This window comes from Oxyura jamaicensis (assembly GCF_011077185.1).
Source record: "Oxyura jamaicensis isolate SHBP4307 breed ruddy duck chromosome 5 unlocalized genomic scaffold, BPBGC_Ojam_1.0 oxy5_random_OJ106708, whole genome shotgun sequence".
Classification (NCBI taxonomy): Eukaryota; Metazoa; Chordata; class Aves; order Anseriformes; family Anatidae; genus Oxyura; species Oxyura jamaicensis.
In genome coordinates this window covers 12,765-35,551 of record NW_023303989.1, presented here as the reverse complement: position 1 = coordinate 35,551, position 22,787 = coordinate 12,765, and the positions used below count along the sequence as shown (strand labels likewise).

Genomic DNA, 22,787 nt, shown 5'->3' with positions numbered 1-22,787 from the left:
AGTGTAAAGATCTGTAGTCCAAGTGAATTGTGACAGTTTCAGGAGGTTTTTTCAGGATGTCTGGAAATACGGTTTGCTCTCTAGATCTTTCTGAGTGGGAGTAAGTGCTGGCTGTCAGCTTTCCTAGGGCTTAGGAAGTTTGGTGTGTGTTTCGGTGGTGGTTTGGGTGTGTGTGTGTCTTTACACAGGATCAAAAGAAGTCAGATGTGTAGCAGCCAGCAGACCACTTTCAAAGTAGTATTTTACAGTGACGTTTAAGGCCTTTGAGCATTTTCTTGTCAGGAGTTCAACTTAATTTTTTTTCTTTGCTCATGCCGAGTAGTTCCTCGGCATCTGCCTTATGCTGCACTGCAACTCTACTAAGTAAAAGCTCAAGTGGGAAACCATGCATCCCTGGGGCCTGCTGCAAACTTATAAAGGAATACTGCCTCCAGGACAGCACGCTGTCCAGCAGCACAGGATTGCTGGTTCATTCCCCTACCAACAAGCACGCGGACCAAGCACAGCCAACAGACCCCAGTGTTTAATGCAAACGTGAATTTTAATGAAGAAACTCGGTGTTCTTTCCCAGGTGAACATCTGTTCAGTGATCTGATCTTCGCTTACACTTCTGCTCCCGGGGGTGTAGGTCGTTCTGGCCACTTCTTAATCTCCTCTGCTCTTGTAGTGCTCCACGTGTGCCAAGACCCAGGCTGTTGGTGCCAGGAAGCATGTAAACATCACAGCTAGCGCGATGGCTTGCTCCTGCGGGTGGGAGAAGGACCAGAGGGATCAGTGGGATGGCTGCACAGCAGCTGCAATGCCCGTGGGGTCCGCAGGGCAATTGCATGCTGCTGCGTCTAATGCAACGGAGTGTGCTCATCTGCCCTCCCTGCCCTTTCCAGGCTGTCAGGTGAACACCTTTTGGGGCTGTGGAAAGGAGATTTGGGTAAGCACAGCAGTTTCTACCAACAGCAGACCAAGCTGGCTGCTCTCTAGGTCTGCTTCTATTGCTCTGTATTTCTCGGTCACGATACTCGCTGGGAAGCGTGACTGTCCTTCAGTCAGCAGCGAGACTCAGGCTTGGGCCCACAGAGTTTCCAGAAGCAGCTGTGCCTGACTTTCAAATGACTTTGAGGTGGGAAGAGCAACGCGCAGCAGCCTCTGCCATTTTTGGCACACAAGCACAGCACTTAACCCGTTGTGCTGTCACTTTTATTTCTTATTTGGCTTGAAGAAGAGTCTTCAGGCCTGTTAAACACTTCATTGCAGACCTCGGAAATGCAGCTTGGGGTAAACTCCACAAGCAAAGGCTGGCGGTGAAACCCACCCAGGGTTTTTGGCGTAAAGCCCATTTTTTTTGGAACTCCTTTCACCCAGCCCAGGAGGGTCTGTGCAGCTGAAGCAGCTGCTGTTTTGGTGGGCAATCGTCCCCAGTGCCAAAGGAAGGAATGGTGGAAGGACCAGCTCAGCTCTGTGGGGGCAGCAGACCTTCCCTGCCCAGGAGGACACCTGCTTTGGGGGTGAGTGCCCCTCTGGAAATGGCAGTAAAAATGGGGGGGCGGGGGGGAATGGGGCTACCCCTGCATTGGTGGGGTGCCCGGGGCCTTCGAGCAGCCCCATGGAGGGCACTCTGGGCTGTACAGGACTTAAAAGGGGGGCAGGGTGTTGAATGGACCAAATAAAAGGGAAGCAAGAGCCAGGGGGGTAGGGGGTAGGAGGTGTGTGCATGTGCACCTTTCTTCCTACCTTTCCCCCCACCTTGCTTTAACTCCCAGCAAAAATTTGGGTCTGTATGCCAATGCCCAGGCTGTCCCCAGCTACCTCCCCCCCCCGTTTATTTTTTTTACCCCCCCGTAAACTACTCACAGCAGCAGAAATCGGGTGTTCAGGCGGTTTGGAGGTGACCCCCGCCCGGGGGACCCTTGGTGCCCGCAGCATGGTGGCCAGCAGCCGGGAGCCCCCCTGGAAGCCCCACATGGCGGCGGCAGGCTGAGTGCTGCCCTCCTCGTTGCAGCCACCGCCGGACTGCAGCTGCCCGGCCCGTCACTGCCACCCCCCTGCTGCCACCCCTCGGCACCGGGCCCGCTCTCCTGGGAGCGTGGCAGCAGAAAACCTGCAAGCGTCAAGGTTCTCCTCGAGTGCTCGCTGCATTTTTTCTCCCCCCTGGAGTGTTGGACCTTCTGCCTGCACCCCTCAAACAGCAGCCCCAGCTATCAAGGGAAGGCATCTCTGCAAAGTCCTGCTGGAGAGCAGGACTTCTATTTTGAACTTTAATTTGTAAGACCCATAAAAACCATCTACGTTCTTTAAACTGTTGCAAATGTGATGGCCAACCCTTGCTTGTCCCGAATCAGCAATGGCTGCTCGGCTTCTCTGTCTTCCCTTTGTGGCAGATGCACGGGCTCCAAACCAAGCACGTACAGGCACCTTACAAGGTATTATGATCTGTTCTGCAAGCCATGGACTGTTGGATTCGTTGCTGGTGTTTGGTCAGGTTGGGCTGATGTTTGCAGAAGCAACTTCCTACTTGCCTCAATCCGATAGCAGAAGTGGCTGAAAGCCTCGAGCCTGGGTCTCATTCCTGTGATGTGCAGGCACTTGTTAGAGAGACAAGTCAGGCCCCTTTGCTTCAACACGTGCCAACTTCATTGAATAACCCAGCTTTGTTCTTCTCTCCCTTAAAAACAGCTATGCAGAAGGATTACCAGGATTTGTACGGAATGGGGAATGCTCTCTTGTTTTCCTGGCAGCTGCTGGGGTTTTGTGGTGCGCAGCAGGCTCCTTTTTGGGGTAAAACTAGTTTTTTATTATTATATTGAGAAGGTCAGAGACCTTCTCCCAGAGCACCAGCTGTCTCAGGAAGGCACAGGTTTTTACCTTACAAGTGGCACAGTGAGCTGTGTGGAGCAGGACAGGCCAAGCACACTTCTGTTGATGAAAGATGACTGAAGACAATTAAAAACAGTAAGGGAAACCTCTTACCTTGTATCTGCTGCTTGCAGCTGGCTTTCTGAAGGATTCCCCTTCGGCTCCTGTCTCATCGGAACTTTTTTCCTACCAGTCAGGGATCTCTCTATGTGGCAGTCACAAAGCTGGGGAGGTGGCAGAGCCTCCAGCAGCAAAGACTTTTTCTTTTGAGCAGTTTCACAAAACACCTTCCACGTTGAGATGAGGAAGGAGACTCTTAGTCCTCTGACCTCCAGGAAATCCCCCTTTATATCGCGTGCTTACTCACTTTCCTCCTTAATCATAATTGCATTAGCAGACATCGCAGTACCTGCTTCCATCAGTCCTCACACACACTGCTTTTTAGGGTGCAGAGGAGTGGGGAGTATTCCTGTACCTTTCTGAAAACCTTGGTGAGAAACCTCTTCTGCTCCTGCAGATCAATCTTCTCATCCGAGACAAGTACTCATGCTGAGGAGCATTGCTGGGATGAGCATGGATGACAGCAAAAGTGGCCACATTGGTCTGGGGCAGCTGGGAAAGCCCTGGTTGTGTTTTCCTATAAATGGTAGGGGAATAACCTTATCTGAGCAGTGAAGTCTTGCAAGTTTTGTTTCAAGCAGGAGCCAAGGAAAAATCTCAATTATGAACATTTGAGAAGCTGGAGGAACAGCTGGTGAAAAAAGATGGCTGTGGTTAACAGATTTCTCTTCAAATTTTTAAAGAAACTTGTCTGTCTTGACTTATCTGGGAGAAAATCATACGGTGCCAATGAATAAGGGGTCTTATTGTTGTCATCTGGCCGATGAAGAAAGGGTCTTTAGAAACACTGCTTTCTGGTCACAGCAAGATCAACTTTGAAAAAGCTGTGACAGAGTCAGAGTAGGCCTTGCTGAGATAAAGGGATTTTTCTGAAAAGGGTATTTTTCCTTTGTTGAAGGAACATCAACAGTGTGTATCTGTTGGGTGGGCTGGGGGAGTGAATGCTCTCCACTCGTGCACTCGCAGCTGCTGAAGGAAATGCTCGTACTGAAAGCCTTGACAGTGTCCGAGCTGCAGCACCTGGGGTGCTCTCTGGTGGATTAGATTCACGTACCTCTGCCACAGACTCATCCCTTGTGTGAGACCAGCTGTTGAAATTGAAGAGTAAAGAAAAGCTTAAAGCTTCCTGCGGTGAGGTTTGACTTTAGATCCTTAAATACGAAGAGCAGAGCTGGGAACAAATGCCAGTAGTTGGGATCAGACCTTCACTGCTCATCAGGGTTTCTCCAAGCATCTCTCAGATATCGATAGGACTGATCCAGCAACGCTCTGCTATGCAAATTGTATTTCTTAGGGAACATCTACCTCTGTCTCTCACAGGCTGGTGAATTTTCTTGGAAGCAGAAGATGCATGTACCTGGAGCAGTTGACACAGGAGACGCTTTGACCCCGTCTCCCTTTTCTCTTAAAGAAGTTGTAGAGCAGCCCTTGTTCTTGACTCATACACCCTTGATGTTCCACCTCTCCTTTCCCCCTCCTCCCTGGGTAGTTTCTAGCAGAAAGGTTGCTTCAGGACATGTTACCAAGTGTGCCCATGGAAAACCCCTCAGCCCCGTTTAGCATGATTGGGCCCAGAGGTGGGACAAGGAACATTACCTTTATTTTCTCTGCAAACTCATGTGATGCTTTCAGTGTGGTTTCTGGTCGTGTTCCTCCTGTCTCAGTCACTATCACTTCTCTTTGGTGCTGGTTGTGGGAGACTTGAGGCATAAATCTAAGTGACTCACAGTGCCTGGCTCAGGAAGGTGTGGTGAGGAGCATTCATCTTCCCTGAGCTGTGGCGAGCAAAGAGAAGCAATGTCTTCGCTTGCCCAGGAGAGCTTCTGGACGAAGGATTTGCTTCCTTCACACTGATAACAGCTTTGCTTGAGTCAGACATTGGCTTTTCTGTGGATTTACAGAGAGTAGAACAGATGTGTAGTATTTATCCCATAAATGCTGGATTGTTCAATAAGATTATCCTTCTCTCTGAGCATCGAGCCAAAGGCAGTAGGTTGGTACAAGAGTCACAGCATCTGGCCATGCTGCTTTCCATGTGTCCACTGATCCACAAGGAATGGACCTTAGATCTTTTGGCTAAAGGAGGTTTGTCCTTCCAAGGATCGTGTGGGCTAAAGAGGGTAGCTGTGTAGAGGCTAGGATGTGACCTTAAAGCATTTTGGCATTGATGCTGCCCTACACATTTACCTATATTGCTCACATTGGTGTAGGGCGGATTATTTTTATGTTCTTCCATAATCAGTTCAAAGCTTTACAGCAGCTGTAGCATGGCAGAACTGTGTTTCACGTGCCAGGCAAGCTGCTGACGCAGTGCTCCCCTGCATCGGGGACACAGGCGGTGCTTGGTTTGGCTGAGCAGGGAGCCTTAACGATGCCCTTGCTCGCAGAAGCGTGAAGGCTAACAAAAGCTGAGGTTGCCCTATGCCTGGGCCGACCTTCAAGACAAAGTGAGGGAAAGGGAGCAGGCTCAGACTCAGAAGAGACACCGAATCAAGTAAGAGGTGGATCTGGGACCTCCACCTTCCAGTGGGCATTGACAAATGAACTGGAGGCACAGCTGGGATCCAGGGAGAAATTTGCACTTAGATCTACGATAACTTCCTATTTCTTTCTTTCTTCCCTCCCCTTAATGCCCCCATTTCCTAAGCCTAGGTCAGCAACACGATGCGTTTGTGCCTTCCTGTGGCTGCTGCGTTTGATGGAGAGCACGAGCATGTCTGCAGAGCAGCAGCCATCTCCCTTTGCTACAGGACATATGGGATGAATTTGGCCACTGCAGCTGGCAATTGCAAAATCTATTTTTCTGCTCGCGTATAAAGCCGGACTGTGACATGAGATGGTAAGAACATAGCTCTGGAAAGTTCTGCAGGGAAATAAATAGTCGTGGTCTTAGCCATAGAGGATGTCTGTGCAGCACCATGGCTTCTGGCTGTCTTAAAGCAGTCTCTGCTGGAGACAGACAGCTGCTCTGCCAAAGCAGGGGCTCTGGTGCATCAAGGCCATGGCTTATCTGCATCAGCAAGCTGGAATTGGGGTTGGGGCGCTGTCCAGAGACATGGTTTTACAGGTGCTTCCGTGCTCGGGTAGTGTCAGGATGATGCAGCCTAGCAGGTAGAGCTCAACACATGGAAGAAAGCATGTTTGACCTTGTAGTGGAAGGTAAGCTGGGCATCTCTGAAGACAGCTCAGTAAACCCTTGTGTGTGGCAGGGTTTTAAAAACAATAGAAGGTGTTGGGGTCTGGGAGGAATGGGGATTAATGCTAGAAGTGCCTTCGTGGCACAGACGATCAGGGTGGGGACTGCTCTGCACCAGGAAAACACGCTGCAGTGCCAGCAGCGGTTCAAAGGACGGAAGCTGGAATGTGTTACAAAGCTGAAGTCTGGATCTCCAAAAGCAGGCAAGTAAAAGGGTCACAATGCATTTGGGGACAAAGGGCAGTTGTCAGCCACAATTCCTTCTGCAGAGGTTTTTGTGCTGCTCTCTCAATGGAGAGCAATGGTGGCCGTCTGCCAGGGCTGTGCTCATTGCTAAATTTCTTGGACAGCTTTCAGCTGACGAACTTTTTGTCTCGGTCCCTCTTTCCTGGTGCTCGAGGCAGCCCCATTGCCAGGCAGTGAGCTTATCTAGGCAAATACCTACGTGTCAACCAGGTTGTTATTAAGGAAGGGGAAAGGCGGGAGGAGTTATTTCCTTCCTCCCTTCTCAGTTGGGCAACTTCCGTCATCCTCCCTCCACCAGGGCCCCACGGCAGCAGCCTGCACGGTCAGAGTCCGCTAACAGCCTGACATGAAAGGCAAGGTCAAATCTCCGAACTTCCCAGACCTCTTTTTTTTTTTTTTTTTTTTAAACTCCCTCCCTGCAGGCAGGCAGGAGTGTTTTTTCTTGTGATTTGATCGCGGGCACCGCCTGACGTGAGCCAACTGAGTTGTCCCCGAGTGCGGTTGGGCAGCCCGTGGGGACAGCTTTCAGGTACTGCCCAGAGCTGGTGTCCCCCCTCTGCTCGGAGAGCCTGTCCGTGCTCCACTTCTATCATTTCTTATATTAATGCAGTGCCTAATGTTGCGAGGCACCAGCTGCAACTCACTTTTGCAATATTCTCTTTATATGTGTATATGTATATATAAATAAATAAATAAAATGTTCCTTCCCCAGCAAGCCAGTAACTGAAATGGGGCTAGAGATGCAAGAGGGAAGGGAAGTGTGGAGGTACCTCGAGGATAAAGAATAAAAGAATATTCAGTAATGTTGTGGAATAATGTTGGGAGGAAGAGGAAGATTGTTGTGTGATGTGATGTATTGGGAGAAAGTGGTGAGATACTAGCATGGAAAGGGAAGTGAAAGGGGAAGAACTGGAGAAGCGACAAAAGCATTGAGCACGCAAGATCTGGGTAAGTTAGAGAAGCTGCCCTGCCTGGCTGGGAGATGTCTGCCAAAAAGGAAGCTACACAGGAGGAAATGAACCTGGGTGGAGCTGACCCACCTGAGGCACTGGGATGGAGGAAAACCGTGGCTTGGAGGTGCTGGTGGTGATCAGAGGGGAAAATAAAGGAAATAGAGCCCCTAGGAACATAGCAAGGCTGGAAACAGATGAGTAGGAAGGTTGTGCAAAGAGGGGCGATTTGCAGCCACCGTTTTCAGCTGGCATCCCCCACAGCCTCGCTCAGCCATGCACCAACTTGGTCTGTGTTGGGATTGCTCTATCCAGCCCTTTTTATATGACTCTTACTTTTTTATTTTTGTTCCGCAGCTTGGACTGGTAAAAATGACTGATGGCAAGGAGGACCCTGCTGTGTTCACCACCACTTGTTTGCCCTCAGACCAGCGTCTACTTGCTACGGTGACCAATGCGTACCTCGGCACCCGTGTGTACCGTGACATCCTCCACGTCAACGGGGTGTACAACGGAGCGGTGGGCGACACGCACCGTGCTGACGTCCCCAGCCCCCTCAGTGTGAGGATGACTGTGCCTGGTGCAGACAGCCTGGCTGAGACCTTCACCCTGAACACCCGGACGGGTAAAGAGCAAAGCACAGAGAAGGTGTCCCTGTCCTGCAGCCTCTTTTCCTACCTGCATCATCTGCACCCTTTGCTCTTTCTCTCCGACTGCTGGCCATCCTCTTCTAGAAGTTAAGCCTCCTTGCCTCTTCCAGGAGGTCACGTCATTCTTCTCCCCGCTCTCCGCTCACCCATGGCTCAGTGTGTACCAAATAGGTCTGTGAAGGATGTCATCTCCACCCAGCAGTAGAATTCCTTGCTTTAGGTGCAGTCAGTGCTGGAGTTCTTGTGCAGAACAGATAAGTAGTTTTGTTGGGAAAGGAGATTTGATCAATCAATTCAAATTTTATAAAGAGATTAAATGAATCATACCCTGGATTTCACTGACTGTCATAGGTGTCTAACCGTTTGGTTCAGGTGCAGGCATTTATTCTGGAAGCAGCTAGCTCATGGTTGTTAAGTGAACCCCACAACGTGTTTGTAAAGGAACCAGAAATGGATATGGCATTGTTTGCTCTTGCCTTTGGACAGCAGCCAGCTCTGACCTTGATGTCATACACTAGAAAGTGTAGTTGGAAGAAAGGTGAGGAGGGTTTTTTTGCTGATCCCTCTGTGAATGCTAATTTTGCAGATTTCAGGATTTAGCTTTACAGAGTACTAAATTCATTTATTTTCAGAAGCAAATCTTCTCTAAGTAGTGGTATGTATTGAATGAAATGGGCACTTTCATTCATGCACAAGACATGCAGAAGACTTTCCTTTCCCACATTACTCTCATTAAATTACGTTGGAATAAGTGGAGAATAAGAGCAGGCGATTTTCAGATTATATCTCAACCCTTGCTGGAGCCAGGCTCAGTAAAGACTGTTTAATGGTGAAACCTGGTTAAAATATATATATATATATGTGTATATATATATATATAACGAAACCATTCCTCACCAGCTTGGTCAGATTTAGTGTGTTAACAGTGTTGTCCAGTCAAAACCTGTGTTCTGGCCTGGATCTGGACTGTTCCTTTGCCAATAGGAACCAGTAAATAAGGTAGAAATGGTAGTCTGAGGCAGAACATCAGGACCTGACAGCTAAAAAGGCTGACTCTTGTGCTTACAGGAACCTTCAGCCATGTGCTTCAGTCAACCGATTATACAGCCACCCATCAAATCTACGCTCACCATTCCCTTGTTCACTTGATGGCTTTCAGCATCACCATCCGGCGGTCAGCTCACACTGGCCAACCCATCACAGTGCAGCTCCAGACTCCTTTTGTGCCAAAGAGCCAGGACTTGGACCTGTACCAAGGAGAGGACTTCCAGGGAGCACAGTGAGTTTGCATCACAGGCAGGAGCCTGGCCTGGAACAAATCCTTTGTAGATTGTAGCATGTTGCCTTGTTCCCAGATAGGAAACTGAAAAAATAAGGCTAGAGCTAGAATGAAATTACAAGTATTGTTGAGGCTTGTGCAAATTTACTTCTTCCTGAGAGGAATGAAAAGTGTGTTTATATATACATACGTACACATGTATAAATATACACACACATATATATCGATTTTTTAATTATATATAAAATATATAGAAACACTTTTATAAATTGCAATGCCAAAATTATTACCTACGCTGACACACAAGAGCATCAGAGGCCATGGGGACTATATGTGATTACAAAGAAACGAGTTTGGGGAAGATGCTGAGCTTGGAGGAGATAACCTCTAAAAATGGCTTGGTGGGGCTGGGGACCCTGTGAGAGAGTTGTGGTGAATCTCAGTCTTCTGCAGTTTGGGATTGGGACTGCAGCTGAGCTGAAGTATGGGGACAAGGGAGCTTCTTTCCTAGGTGGGAACAGGGGAAAAAATCAGCTGGTGGTTCACCCTGCATGGGTGGATTTGCACTTCTGCTCTGCTCTTACTTTTCCCTGTTGCTTGCCATCCCCTGCAGCTATGTCTATGGGAAGACGCTGGTTCCTGAGGTAGAGGGGGGACCCCGGCCCACTATTCATATGCTCTGGACTCCTGTGCCACAAGCCCTGACCTTGCGTGGGGAGGAGCAGGAGCGATCCTGGGAGTTCCTGACAGCAGTGGCTGAAAGCGAAGAGGAGGTGAAGAGGAGCTACAGCGAGGGGCTGGCCCTCATTGCCTCTGGCTCCCTGCATTCCTCCCACACCCGTGCCTGGGACACACTGTGGCGAGGGTGCTGCATCGACCTGGATGGCCCTCTGCTTCTAAGGCAGGCCCTCTACGGGTGTCTGTATTACCTACTGAGCGCCATCCCTCCCCGGGACAGCCCGGGTTTCCTATTCCATGGCATCAGCCCTGGCGGCTTGTCCAACGGTACCCGGGGCGAGGACTACTGGGGGCACGTCTTCTGGGACCAGGTGCGTCGAAGCTGTGCTGTTGGTTCACCCTGGGGCTTTGAACAGTAACTGGGATGGAGAAAACTCGGCATGAGGTTGCTCGCCTCCTTGCTGATGGTAGGGGTATCTTGGCACCAGCCTCTTGTAGGAGAGCATCCTGCTTCTCCTTCGTTAACAACTACTGAGGCTCAGCTCCATCCTAGGAATTACTCATGTTAGTTATCTCCTCTAACTCAAAAGTTAATTGCCTAAAGCCAAGCTAGAAGGCTGGTGTTGGTGTGTAGGCAGTGGGGGTGAGAGGCCAAGAGGGATCCCACGGCAGGGCAGCTCTCTTCCCCATACTAAGATAGGTCGCTCACCTAAGGGAGGCCAAAGCAAAGGGAACTTCAGTGTCTAGTTTAAAGCAGGGCCACTAACATACGGGAAATAAGTTGAAACCAGCCTGAAATCCTCCCAGCTTTGGTGGCATCAGCAAACCCTATTGTGCTTGAGGTAACTATTGAAAAAGCAAGCATTTTCTATGTTTTCAACTTTCTGGGGGAGGTTTGGTGTGTACTCAGCAAACCAGTCCATACGGGCAGTTTTGCCCTAACCAGAATCTCAGAGCTGCCCTTGGAGACAGCTGCACCGAATGAGCATGCAGCTCTGCAGTTGAATATTTAACGCATAACATGAGTGAGAAATACGGCTAGATGGTGCTGAGCCCCCTGTGCTGAACCCAGCTTGGTCTTTCAAACGGGCAAAGGCTTTTTAGTCCTGTGGGCCTTCTTTTTGACCCACCCAGAGCCTTTGGCTTTTTGGAGGACTCCTACCTCCCCTCTTTTGCATGCTGAGGGTCCCACTGAGATTATCCTATTAAGATACCGGGGGGTGGCTAGCAGAGGATAGAAGGTATGGATGCCTAGATGCGCTTTTCAGGGCAGAAACAGACCTTTTAGTGAGCGAATGTGACAGCACCTTTAAGCAGCAGCAAAGTCATGGTCAGAGCATTCAGGAATGGGGGTGGACTTGAACTGGTGGGAGCAGTTGGGTGCCCAACCAGCCAATTTCACCACCTTGCTTTGCTTGGATGTTTTCAGGACACCTGGGTGTTCCCGAACATCCTGCTGTTTTACCCTGAGGCTGCCCGAGCCATTTTAGAGTACCGAATTCGCATGCTGGAAGGAGCCTTACGCAATGCAGAGGAGCAAGGCTACAAGGTGGGGACAGGGCTGTTGGGCTGGGGACAGTGCAGCCCAGCCAATGTCACCCAGGACAGTTTGACTTTCTTCTTCCTCTATGGCTCTATCTTTAGCCAGAGGCTGTGGGCTGGGCTTTGCCTGCAGGTTGTGTCAGGAGAGGTTGTGTTTAGCAGCTCCATGAGTATCTTCTCCCAGCAGGGTGCTAAGTTCCCATGGGAGTGTGCAGCCACTGGCCAGGAGGTGTGTCCTGAGGACATCTATGGAGCCCAAGAAATTCACATCACTGGGGATGTTTTGATGGCCTTTGAGCAGTATTATTACACCACGCAGGTAACGGGAGCGTGTGCCACACAGAAGGCCTGGTGGTAACGCCTGCAGGGCATCTGATGACTGTTGCTCTCCCTTCTCAGAGAAACTCTGCAGTTATCTGCTCCTGTCGGAACTGCCAGTAGCACCCTGGGATCCTTTCTTTGTCTCCTCCTCCGATTCTTGATCCTCAGTGGGTGGCTCAGCATCCTATTGGCTCAAGTCAGGCCAGTTTTCTGCCTTTTTCCCCTGCTCTGTGCATTTTCTTATAGCTCCGTTGCTTTGGCTGAGTCTAGACCTCTCTGAATTTCCCTCATGCTTCCCCATCCCTGCTTTTCTCTGGCTTTGGCTCCTTCCAGGACCAGAAGCTGTTCAGGGAGAATGGAGGATGGAAGCTGGTGGGGGCCGTGGCTCAGTACTGGTGCAGCAGGATGGTGTGGAGCGAGGAGGAGCAATGCTACCACATCAGAGGTACTTCTGCAACTGCCAGGCCTGTTTGTGGGGAAGGGCTTTGCAAAGAGAGGCTCAGAGCCCCTCCAGCCAGACCTGGGTTGGGAGTGCATGGGTTCTGTAGCCTCCTGTCCTGTTATCCACGTCTGTATCCACATGGCAAGATGCCCAGCTCTTTCAGTGCCACAGGACCAGTTGTTTTTCTCTCAGCCCCTTGCTGCTCACAGGACACCCCTCAGCGTCTCCTTCCATGGCAATATAAGTTGATGCGACAAGCCTGGGTGCTGTTTGAGGTCTGATGGTGTGACTGGTGACACTTTGGAAAATAGGGTATGAGGGCTTTAGAGGGGAAGGAGAGAGGTTCAGCAGGGGATGGGGATGTACCTCTGCGTGATGGAAGTGAACCTGGGAACACTGTCGCTTTAGGAAACAGCAGGAAAATGCTTGTGAATTGTCCCAAAGGAATTGGGGAAGGACTCCTCTAAAAAGGGGATGTGGCAGATGGCCCAGCTGAAGTGCCTCTACACCAATGCACTCAGCATGGTAAACAAGTGGGAGGAGCTGGAAACCACAGGGCAATTAGAAAACCATGACTTAATTGCTATCAGGGAAATATGGGATGGATCACATAACTGGAACACTGGAAGAGAGGGTTACAAGAAAGGCTTCAGAAGAGATGGAGGGCAGCACTCCTACCCCTCCTTCCTTGCCTATGTTAAGAATTCAGATTGGATTTCAGGAAAAGGTTTTTCACCAAGAGGGTAGTCAGGCACTGCAACAGGCTCCCCAGGGAGGTGGCTCATAGCACCGAGACTGCCAGAGTTCAAGAAACATTTGGAAAATGCTCTCAGACACATGGTCTGATATATATATATATATATATATATATATATATATATATATACACACATATACATATATATATATATACACATATACATATATATATATATTTTTTTTTTTTCAGTGGCCCTTTGGGGACCCAGGAGCTGGACTCAATGATCCTGGTGGGTCCCTTCCAACTTAGATATTCTATGATTCTATAAGAAATGACTCAACAGTGAAAAGCTGCCTCTGAGAAACAGCCACAGACAGATTGAGAGCTTGTGGGTAAAAGTTAAGGACTGGACCAATAAAGGACACCTCGTGGCTGGGGTTTAGTACAGGCTGCCTGATCAAGGGGAGCCTGTGGACATGGCCTTCAGCTACAAGCAGCATCGTGCTTGCAGGCATTCATGGTGTGGGGGAGGATTTCAACCACCCAGATATCTGCTGGGAAAGCTGCACAGTGGGCTGTAAGCAATCCAGGAGACTCCTGGAGTGCACTGAGGATAACTTCCCGGTCCAGGTGTTAGAAAAAACAACCAGAGGAGAGGCATTACTGAACCTGGTGCTCACCAGTGCAGATGAACTCATTAACGAAGTGAAGATTGGAGGCAGTCTGGGCTGCAGCAACCACACCCTGCTTGAGTTCATGATCTTGAGGAATATGTTCCTGGCAGAGAGCAAAGTCAGGACCCTGAACTTTGGAAAGGGAACTTACAGCTATTTAAAGGCCTAGTGAATGAGATCCCCTGGAACACTGTCCTTAGGAATAGAGGAGTTGATTGGAGCTGGTGGCTCTTTCAGGATGCTTTCCTTTGAGTGCAAGAGCTTTCTACCCCCATGTGTAAGAGATCAAGCAGGGAAGGCAGGAAACTAGTATGGCTGAGCAAGGGCCTGCTGGTCAAACTAGGGTGTGAGAAGAAAATAACAGGCAGTGGCAGCAGGGACATGTGGCCTGAGGAGAGTACAGGGATGCTGTTCAGATGTGTGGGGATGGGATGCGGAAAGCCAAGGCAGAAATTGAACTGAGATTAGCAAGGGGTGTAAAAAATAACAAGAAAGGATTCTATAGGCATACTGGCCAGAAAAGAGAGGCCAAGGAGAGTGCCCCCCTTCTGATAAATGGGAATGGAGAACTGATAATGACAGACATGGAGAAGGCTGAGGGACTCAACTTCTTTGCCTTAGTCTTCGCTGCCAGTCAGGCTTCCCACTTCTTGAGTTGCTTAATGCCTAGGGGCAGGGGTTGAGGGAGCAAAGTCCCTCCCACTGTAAGTGAAGAACTCAGGTTGGAGACCACCTGACGGAACTGAACAGGTACAAGTCTATGGGGGCTGGTGCCATGCATCCCAGGGTCATGAAGGAATTGGCTAATGGAGTTGCTAGCCCTCTCTCCATCATATTTGAAAAGCCCTGGCAGTCAGGTGAATTCCCTGGTGACTGAAAGAAGGGAAACATCACTCTCATTTTTAAAAGGGTAGAAAGGAGGACCTGGGGAACTACAGACCAGTGAGCCTCACCTCTGCGCCTGGGGAGATCATGGAACAGATGCTCCTGGAGGCAATGGTAAGGCACATGCAAGAAAAGGAGGTGATTCAAAACAGCCAGCATAGCTTCACCAAGGGCAAATTGTGCCTGACCAACCTGGTGTCCTTCTACAATATGGTGATGGCATCAGTTGATAAGGACAGACTGGCTGATGTCTTCTACCTGGACTTCTGTAAGGCCTTTGACACAATCCCACGTGACATCCTGATCTCCAGATTGGAGAGAGATGGATTTGAAGGGTGGACCATTCAGTGGATAAGGAATTGGCTGGATGGCTGCACCCAGAGAGTGGTGGTCAATGGCTCCATGTCCAGGTGCAGGCCAGTGACAAGTGGTGTCCCTCAGGGGTCTGTTTTGGGACCAGTAATGTTTAATATCTTTATCAATGGGATTGAGTGCAGCCTCAGCAAGTCTGCAGATGACACCAAGCTGAGTGGTGCAGTCAACACACCAGAAGGAAGGGATGCCATCCAAAGGGACCTGGACAAGCTTGAGAAGAGGGCCCATAACAACCTAATGAGGTTCAACAAGTCCAAGTGCAAGGTGCTGCACCTGGGTTGGGCACAGGCTGGGAGAAGAACTCACTGAGAGCAGCCCTGCAGAGAAGGACCTGGGGGTTCTGGTGGACAAAAAGCTCAGCAGGACCCAGCAGTGTGTGCCTGCAGCCCAGGCGGCCACCTGCATCCTGGGCTGCATCACCAGAGGGGTGTTGGCAGGGCAGGGAGGGGATTGTCTCCCTCTGCTCTGGCCACAAAGATGCTCCAAGGTTTGGAGCAACTCTCCTATGGAGAAAGGCTGAGAGAGCTGGGGATCTTCAGCCTGGAGAAGAGAGGGTTCTGGAGTGACATCATTGCAGCTTTTAAATACTTACAGGGAGCTTATAAAAAAGGATGGAATGAAAACTCTTCCAACACAAGCCATTTTATGACTTGGCAACCCAGGCAAACTTTTTTTTTTTTTTTTTTTTTTTTTAAATACCTGAGTTTAAATCTGACAGTAGCCTGTAGGAGTTAATTCCTTGAATGTCTCCTGATGTTGTTGGTGCCAACTAAGTACAACCACTGATATGTCTGGCAGGACAAAGGGTGCCTCCACAGGCAGCAATCCTGCTGAAGCATGTTATGTTGAACAAGCACACATCAGCAGTGACTTGAAGAAGAGCTAGAAGTGAAGAAGAGCTGTTTGTTGGTGGAGGGTCTGGAGGAGATGGCTGGCTTAGTGTGAAAGGATCTCAATGCAGTTGGGGTGATCAGAGCTAGAAAAGCCCCTGGAGTTGCTGCAGGTTAGCTTGTGATTGATAGATCCTTTGTATTAAACCCCAGTGTCCCAAAAGTTGTCCCAGAAGAAAGCACTTGAAACGCCTATTTTCACTTGTCTTTCAGAAAGTGGACATCAGCAAGGGAAGGAGTTGAGCTTGTAACTAGGGAAATATATCCAGTTAAGGACTTGAAGGTCACCTTGCCTACGAGTCTCAGCTCTGAATTAAGGGAAGTGCCCTCAGGATGTCTGTTACCTTGAGAGTATGCACTTTTTCAGCTAAATCACAGAATATTCCAAGCTGGAACGAAGCCACAAGGATTGTCAAGGCTAACTCATAAAGCTGTAAGATAGGGTGTTTCTCCTTCACAGCAAATGCAAACACCACTTATGTTCCCCTCTACTGAGCATTGCACTGAGGTCACTTCCAGAAACAGGGAGGCAACACCTACTGTCAGGAACTATCAGGACTCCAAGCATTCAATAATGCAGGTACAATTCAAGACAGGTGTTTTTAGTCGTTTTATTAATGATTATCGTAGTGAGAATGCTCAGGCAGCATCTCTTCCTCCATGCTCTCTGCCTGGTTGTTGCAGAGGCCCCACTTATATGCTGTTTCAAGGACTTAAAGAAAATAATTGCAAAGTTAAAAAGGCAGGAATACATTCTTGGGAAGAATGGATGTTGGACAATCATCTATGTTAATGAAACCAAGTTCCCATTTCTGGGAGGGATGGGCCTCCTTAGGGCCTGTAGGAGCAGCACATCCAGTATTAGCTCAGTAGTGGGAGATAGCAACAATCAGGACTACTAACTTTTGGTTGAAAGGAGTATTCCTTTTGTTAGTATAAACTTATTAGACCTCTCAAATCTTAAGTTTTAATTTTTCCGCCACACTAGTCATATGCGCAGGCATCAGTGCAATGGAGGGGTTCCCTTTCTTGTGCCAGCCCTCTGAGGAGGGGCACAGAGCCATGGAAAACCTTGGGTGTGCTGCAGAGTGAAGTGTCCCCTTTCTCTCCCTCCAGGTGTCATGCCCCCAGATGAATATCACTACCAGGTTGATAACTCTGCTTACACCAATGCCTTGGCCCAGCGGAGGTAACACGCATGCTTTGGTTAAGGCACTGGGCCAATTTTCTTCGCTTCTGCCTAGCTGTCTGGCAGGGGTAGGAGACAGCAAGTCTCCCACATGCTGAACACCTTTCCTCTCTTTGCATACCTCTGTCTGAGCTGGTTTCCTTTGCCTTTATTTGCAGTTGGTGGAAGGAGGTAGGTGCTCCCCTGGCAGTTCACCTAACCCTTCAGGTATATGCATTAGACAGACGCATTTCACAAGTTTTTCATTTTATCTCCCTGCATTGTGTGGGATGTTTAGACAATTAGCCAACTGGAAATATATGTAGCTAGACAAGGAGTCCCAGCTCCAGCAATGAAAGCTGTTACCCCGAGCTTAGACTTTGACCCCCATTCTTTCTAAGCACCTGCTTCTTTGGCAGTGAGTTATGGCTCAATTAGTTTTTTGTGTTCCCTCCCTTCTCTTTCCCTCTCCAAGGGGTCACAGGCACTTGTGCCTGATATAAAACATTGTTCCTTGCTCCTTTTCAGCTTACGTTTTGCAGCTGACATTGCTCAAGACCTCTCGATCCCTGTGCCAGAGGAGTGGGTGGAATGTGCCAACAAAGTCAAAGTGCCCTTTGATATGGAGAAGAAATATCATCCTGAGTACGATGGTTACAGCCCAGGTGAGTGGAGGGGCAGCAGCAGACCTTTGAATTGGCCGATGCTCTTTCTTTTGAAGCACACAAGAGGCAGGGACAGTGCCTGAGTGGTTGGCTGAAGCAAAAGCTCCAGCGTTTGCTCTCAGTGCAGCATTTGGGTTGCTGGTGTGGGGATTCTGAGTTGTAGATGTTTTTTCTGTTTCTTGATGGATCATTTTTCATTGTTGTGGTCATACAACTAAGAATTTTAGGTATGCAGAGAGTAGGAAGAGGCCTTGAGAGCATGGGACACTGGGCTGCAGATGACATGGCAGCTATGAACCCGTGTGTTGGCAGTTAGGTCTATCCTTCCAAGGTCAAGTGCGATGTATTGCCATTCCAGCAACCTCTGGCAGTGAAAGTTCATGTGGAAGTGCACGTTCAGTTTAATGCCGCCTTTGTATGTTTTATTTACCTTTAGCAAGGCAGCAATGGCTTGTCCTCCTTGCAGTTCCACAACATTTCCAACACAATGTGTTTTTTGTTGTTTTAAGTTTATCATTCTGTATGCCAGATTCGTTCCCTTTATGAGTAAATAGACAATCAGTTACTCCCAGTTGGCATATGTGGTCTGACTGATTCTTGGCTCCTTTCCCCAGGTGAGCCTGTGAAACAAGCTGATGTTGTCTTGCTTGGATTCCCTCTGATGCACTCCATGAGCCCTGAGGTCCGGAGGAATGATCTGGAGATGTATGAACCTGTCACTGAGCTGAATGGGCCAGCCATGACCTGGGTAAGGAGAGGGGCAAAGTCTGAGGTGTTTTTCATCCACAAGGTGGTCATTTCTGTTTGAGTTAGTCAATGCCAGCCCATATCAATGGACATGAACCTACTTTAAGTGATAAGAGAATGCGAACAGTTATCTCGGAGCTAGAAATGTGTGCCAAAGGGATCTACACTGAAGATTGCTAGTTGTGGTGTCACTCTGGAGGCTCTGCAGCGTAATCACCCCTGGGGGAAACAGCAGCCAGCAAAAGGACATTTCTCCCTCCTGCAGAGCATGTTTGCAGTGGGCTGGCTGGAGTTGAAGGAGATGCAGAGGGCACAGAGCCAACTGAACAAGTGTTTCAGCAACATCATGGAGCCCTTCAAGGTCAGCTGTGTGGAGTGTTGTCACTGCTTCAATGTGACAAATGTTTCTTGCTTCTATCTTGTGCATTCCCAAGTAGGTCCTATCTATGCTGTCTGTGCTTGCAGTCACTAGATGATTATCATATGGAGCTGGGTGGTTGCACACAGTCTCCTCTCTGCATGTTTCCAAAGAACAGCAAGGAGGTGTTTGCTTCCTACCAAGAAATACAAAGCCAGGGGCCAGTATCCTGCTCATCACAGGCTTCCTTCTTCCTTTAAGGGGTGGGAAAGGGAATGGAGATGATGGTGTTTTAAGGGACTATCTCATGCTGGGATGGGCAACAGCATATGATTGTTGCAATACCCCTAATATGTGGCTGTCATGGTAAGCATATTCAAGCACACATAACTGTATGAAGGGTCCCAGTGAAACCACTGACTTTTTTTCCCCTCCTCCCCCTCATATTGGCGTAGATCTGGGTGGAGAATTCAGATGGATCTGGAGCTGTGAACTTCTTGACAGGGATGGGTGGATTCTTGCAAGCTGCCCTCTTTGGTTACACAGGGTTCAGGTGAGACCTACATTATGTCTTATCTAATTTCTAACCAACAAGTGACTTGAAATGTTAGCATTTAGCTGGAGCAACTTGTTGCTTGTGAAAAAGAAAAGAACTTGAAGCATCTAGCAAATTCCAGAACATCTGCCAATGGCTTTTGGCAGGTAGTGATTAACGATCCTTGATGAACTGTAGACACTAGGAACGGGTTGGCCACTGCTGGAGAACAAAGAGGAGTTTTCAGAAATGATGAGCTTTGATCCATTTCTCCTCCAGCTACGTCAGTGTTTAAAGCTATTGGCTTCAAAAGGAGTCAAGACTTGACCTCTTTTTGCTGGAAGAAGGAGATAAAAGTAATCTTGAGCAAAACTGCTATTTCACAAATCTGTTTTCTCCCTTCCCTCTTTTTCTGCTGAGGAGAAAGGGAGTCACAAGCAGGCAGAAGTTCTTCTTTCCCTGTTTCTTTTGCACCATTTTTTTGTTTGTTTTGCCTTTTTTTTTTTTTTTTTTTTTCCTCTCACAGGCCACGGTGGATATCACCGTGGCGAGAGATGGTGATGCTGCTGAAATGGCAAGAGATTGGGAAATGTATTTGCTGTTCTCATGCCAAAAGACTAAAAATAGTATATGAAAGAGAGGGGAAGTCTCCTGCTGAGTCCCAGAAACTGTGGAAAAGGAAGCTAGTACAGAGGGTCATAGATGGCCTGGTTAACAGCAGCCTTGCCAGTGAGAGATACCATCCATACACATAGGTGTAAGTCCTTCTGCATCCCCTCTGAACTAATCTGCCATCCACACACAGGACTGCTACTCTGTGGAGGAAAAGTGGTCAGCTGGAATTGCCACAGCATTAAGATACCTTAGAAAACACACTAAGCTCTTCATATAATTTCAAGCCTGCCTCTCACATCTGAAGCAGCTTGGTGGTTTCAACCCTGAAGCAGCAGTCTCTGGAGTGTATTCTTAGAGTTTAATTGAGGATGGATCACACTGGCAAGTCTTTTGATTGCCAGCAAGGCCTTCTAGCACTGTGTTTTTACTCTGTGTGTGTGGCCAGAATCTCCTGAGAAATCCACCAGACTCTTGGTGGAGCTGGGTGTGAGTTACTATATTCCTCGCTGAAAACCCTAATCTCAGCTTTTGCAAAGCTTCAAGGTCTTCAGATGCTGTGTGTGTGTGTCAGATTCGGGCCCCTCCTGCAATAGGCTCAACCCACAGGCTTTGGGGCTCAAGCCAAATTTCCGAAAATGTCATGATGATATTGATGTAGTCCTTGAGACATCACTCCTGCCTTGCCTGTTGTAAGCCATGGCTGGCTGGCACATTGGTCTGCTGCTGAGTACCTCTGCGGAGGCAGTGCTGTGAGGGGGGCAGCACAGGCCCAGGTTGTGAGCCCCGTTTAGTTTCAGGCTGAGGACTGGTGGCATGTGTGTCTGGTATTCCAGCGTGGGAGAAGTGTGCTGTTTCTGCTCTTGAGCCTCTCTCAAGTCCCCTCAGTAGACTAAAGACCGTGGTCAAGAGCTCTCTCATGTCAAGATTTCAGTATGAGATTTAGTGACTTTTTTTTTTTTTTTTTGGTCCAAAGCCAAAACACAAAAATGAACTCTGCTTGATTTTGGATAAGGTTTTGGAGAAAGGATTCGAGCTGTTGGCCTGATTTTTATCCTTCTGTGAAAGAGCACATACGGGGCTTTGAGTTTATTCTGTGTTATTTTGGCAGTTTATCTGTATCCAACTCTGCTGCCCACTGCTTGTTCCTGTGCCCAGTTCTCCTCCCCATCCTGGAGCAGGGCATTTCTGAAGTTTTGCCAGCGTAGCTGCTGATAAAGTCACCCCCTGAGCTGGAGCGGGAAACTGAGAGGGGAAAAAATATAATCCTGCTATATTTTTGTTTGTTTGTTTCAAAATCCAACCTACAGACCCTAAGCTGAGGAACTGGAAGAGGGACAGAAACACCAGAGGGTGCTGGGTTGTGAAATCACAGCCCCAGTAGCTTTTCACCAGATGCTTAGTTGTGTTTGAGATTTGCCCAGAGAGCCTTAGGATGCACCTAGGAGCCTTTCTGCCTGAAAATGCACGGAGTAAGAGGAGGGGCCCCTGGGATACATGAGGGGGTGCTGTTTTGACTGACTTGCTCCTGCCTTTCCAGGATCACAAAGACCAGCCTTCTCTTCAACCCCTCGTGTCCTGATGACGTCCGCAAGTTGAAAGTCACCGGTATCTCCTACTTGGGGAACAAACTGAAGTTCACCATCACCACGGAAGAGATCAGGATTAAAGTGACTGAATCTCCCCTTGACCCTCCTGCGCTGCCCCTGGAGGCAGTGCTGGAGGAGTCAGGGCAGCGGTTTCCCCTGGGTGAAGGTACAGTCATGACCCTTCATGACCCTGGGTGACTATGCGTGCCAGCCTTGCAGTTGTCCAACAGCACTTCCTGCTCTCTAGCTCTTCAGGAAGTCATTGCTTGAGCAACTTTCCTAAAAATGAAGAAAATGTAGGGAGAAGCTGTTCCCGTGCCTCATGCATGTTGGTTTTTTTTGCAGGGCAGAGCATCTCCTTCCCCACTGCAGCTGGATGGATTCAGAGGTTACCCACCAAGGTGCATTAAAGCCTGGCTCATCTGGGTTTTGCATGATGGGGACTAAAATCCTGAGAGGAAGAAGGATGAGGCATTCTTGTGGTGTTCTGGCCTGTGCCATAAAACTTTTGCCCCTGTGGGACTGTGTATGCTTTGTTTTTTGGGCCTGGTGAAGGTATGTGGAGCACTCACCACACTGGGCTGGCAGCAACTCTTTAAGTGAAGCTGAGCATCCTTGTCCACAGTGGGGGCACTGAGCCCCTTGTCCCCACTTCACAGGCTGTCCCCATCTCTCCCTTAGAGGGGACAACACCAAACCTAAAAGCCACGTCCTTTGCATGAGGAGAGAACGGTGGAATGGGTGAGCTCAGTTTGAAATGCATTCCCTGAGCGGCCTGCAGATGCTAAACCCTGAGAAAGCAGCAGGTGCTCTTCCTGCTGTGCTTCTCAAAGGGTTTTGCAGGCTTGGCCATGGCTGCTTTGTCACATCAATCCACAGCAACAGCCAGCAGAAAGAGGAGGATCCCTTGGCCTCTGTTGTTTCAAGTGCCAAGCACCAGCACCCCGAAACCTTGACACCCCTGTACTGAGAAATGCTGCTGGGGCAATGTGATGAGGTGTGGACAAAGGCAAGGCTGAAACTGAGCATTGTTCTGGTGCACAATATTTGTGGTTTTAGTACTGTATTTCCTGCATGTCTTCATTAGAGCGGCCACGTGTTGAGCAGGGGGATTTTGAAGGCGCTCCCTGCCCTGCTGAGACTTGTTCTGCTCTGTACACAAACCCCAGGAATCTCACCTAAATGGTCAGGAGTTTATAAAAAGCTTTGTGGCTGCTCGGCACCACGGACAGCATGTGGGAACACTTAGGGAAGGCAGCAGTGCAGGTCCTCTGCCTTGTAATTAGGGCTGGCTCGTCACTGAGCCTTGAACCAC

At 49.0% G+C, this 22,787-nt stretch overlaps 1 protein-coding gene and 1 long non-coding RNA gene across 14 annotated transcripts; one reads left to right on the top strand and one right to left on the bottom strand.

Moving 5' to 3' along the window:
- Positions 1–520: 520 nt before the first annotated feature.
- On the bottom strand, positions 521–2,071 carry LOC118157451. The gene is made up of 2 exons (XR_004746647.1): positions 1,849–2,071; positions 521–744 (listed from the first exon to the last, which is right to left on the bottom strand). It is a non-coding gene; the product is annotated as an uncharacterized LOC118157451 (long non-coding RNA).
- Positions 757–22,497, top strand: LOC118157448 (protein-glucosylgalactosylhydroxylysine glucosidase-like). Of its 13 annotated transcripts, none has more exons than XM_035311777.1 (16): positions 757–1,502; positions 5,618–5,809; positions 7,720–7,987; positions 9,081–9,291; positions 9,905–10,340; positions 11,399–11,518; positions 11,696–11,830; positions 12,166–12,277; positions 16,915–16,987; positions 17,495–17,631; positions 18,246–18,379; positions 18,644–18,739; positions 19,192–19,289; positions 19,798–19,818; positions 21,424–21,638; positions 21,818–22,497. In XM_035311777.1, exons 2-16 carry the CDS (start codon positions 5,807–5,809, stop codon positions 21,880–21,882), a joined length of 2,124 nt encoding a protein of 707 aa, XP_035167668.1. In that variant the 5' UTR covers positions 757–1,502; positions 5,618–5,806; the 3' UTR covers positions 21,883–22,497. The 13 variants fall into 13 exon arrangements, with proteins under 13 accessions (XP_035167668.1, XP_035167665.1, XP_035167664.1 ...); XM_035311778.1 differs by lacking the exon at positions 757–1,502 and adding an exon at positions 6,545–6,599 and having other exon boundaries at positions 5,476–5,809; XM_035311781.1 differs by lacking the exons at positions 757–1,502; positions 5,618–5,809 and adding exons at positions 5,823–6,129; positions 6,545–6,599.
- Positions 22,498–22,787: the final 290 nt, after the last annotated feature.

Bases quoted from the DNA above. Each gene is read 5' to 3' on its own strand.
- LOC118157448 (XM_035311773.1), top strand. From the start codon at position 1,431: ATGGTGGAAGGACCAGCTCAGCTCTGTGGGGGCAGCAGACCTTCCCTG. The intron at 7,988-9,080 runs GTAAAGAGCAAA...TTGTGCTTACAG, and splicing joins CACCCTGAACACCCGGACGG to GAACCTTCAGCCATGTGCTT. The intron at 18,380-18,643 runs GTAAGGAGAGGG...TCCCTCCTGCAG, and splicing joins ATGGGCCAGCCATGACCTGG to AGCATGTTTGCAGTGGGCTG.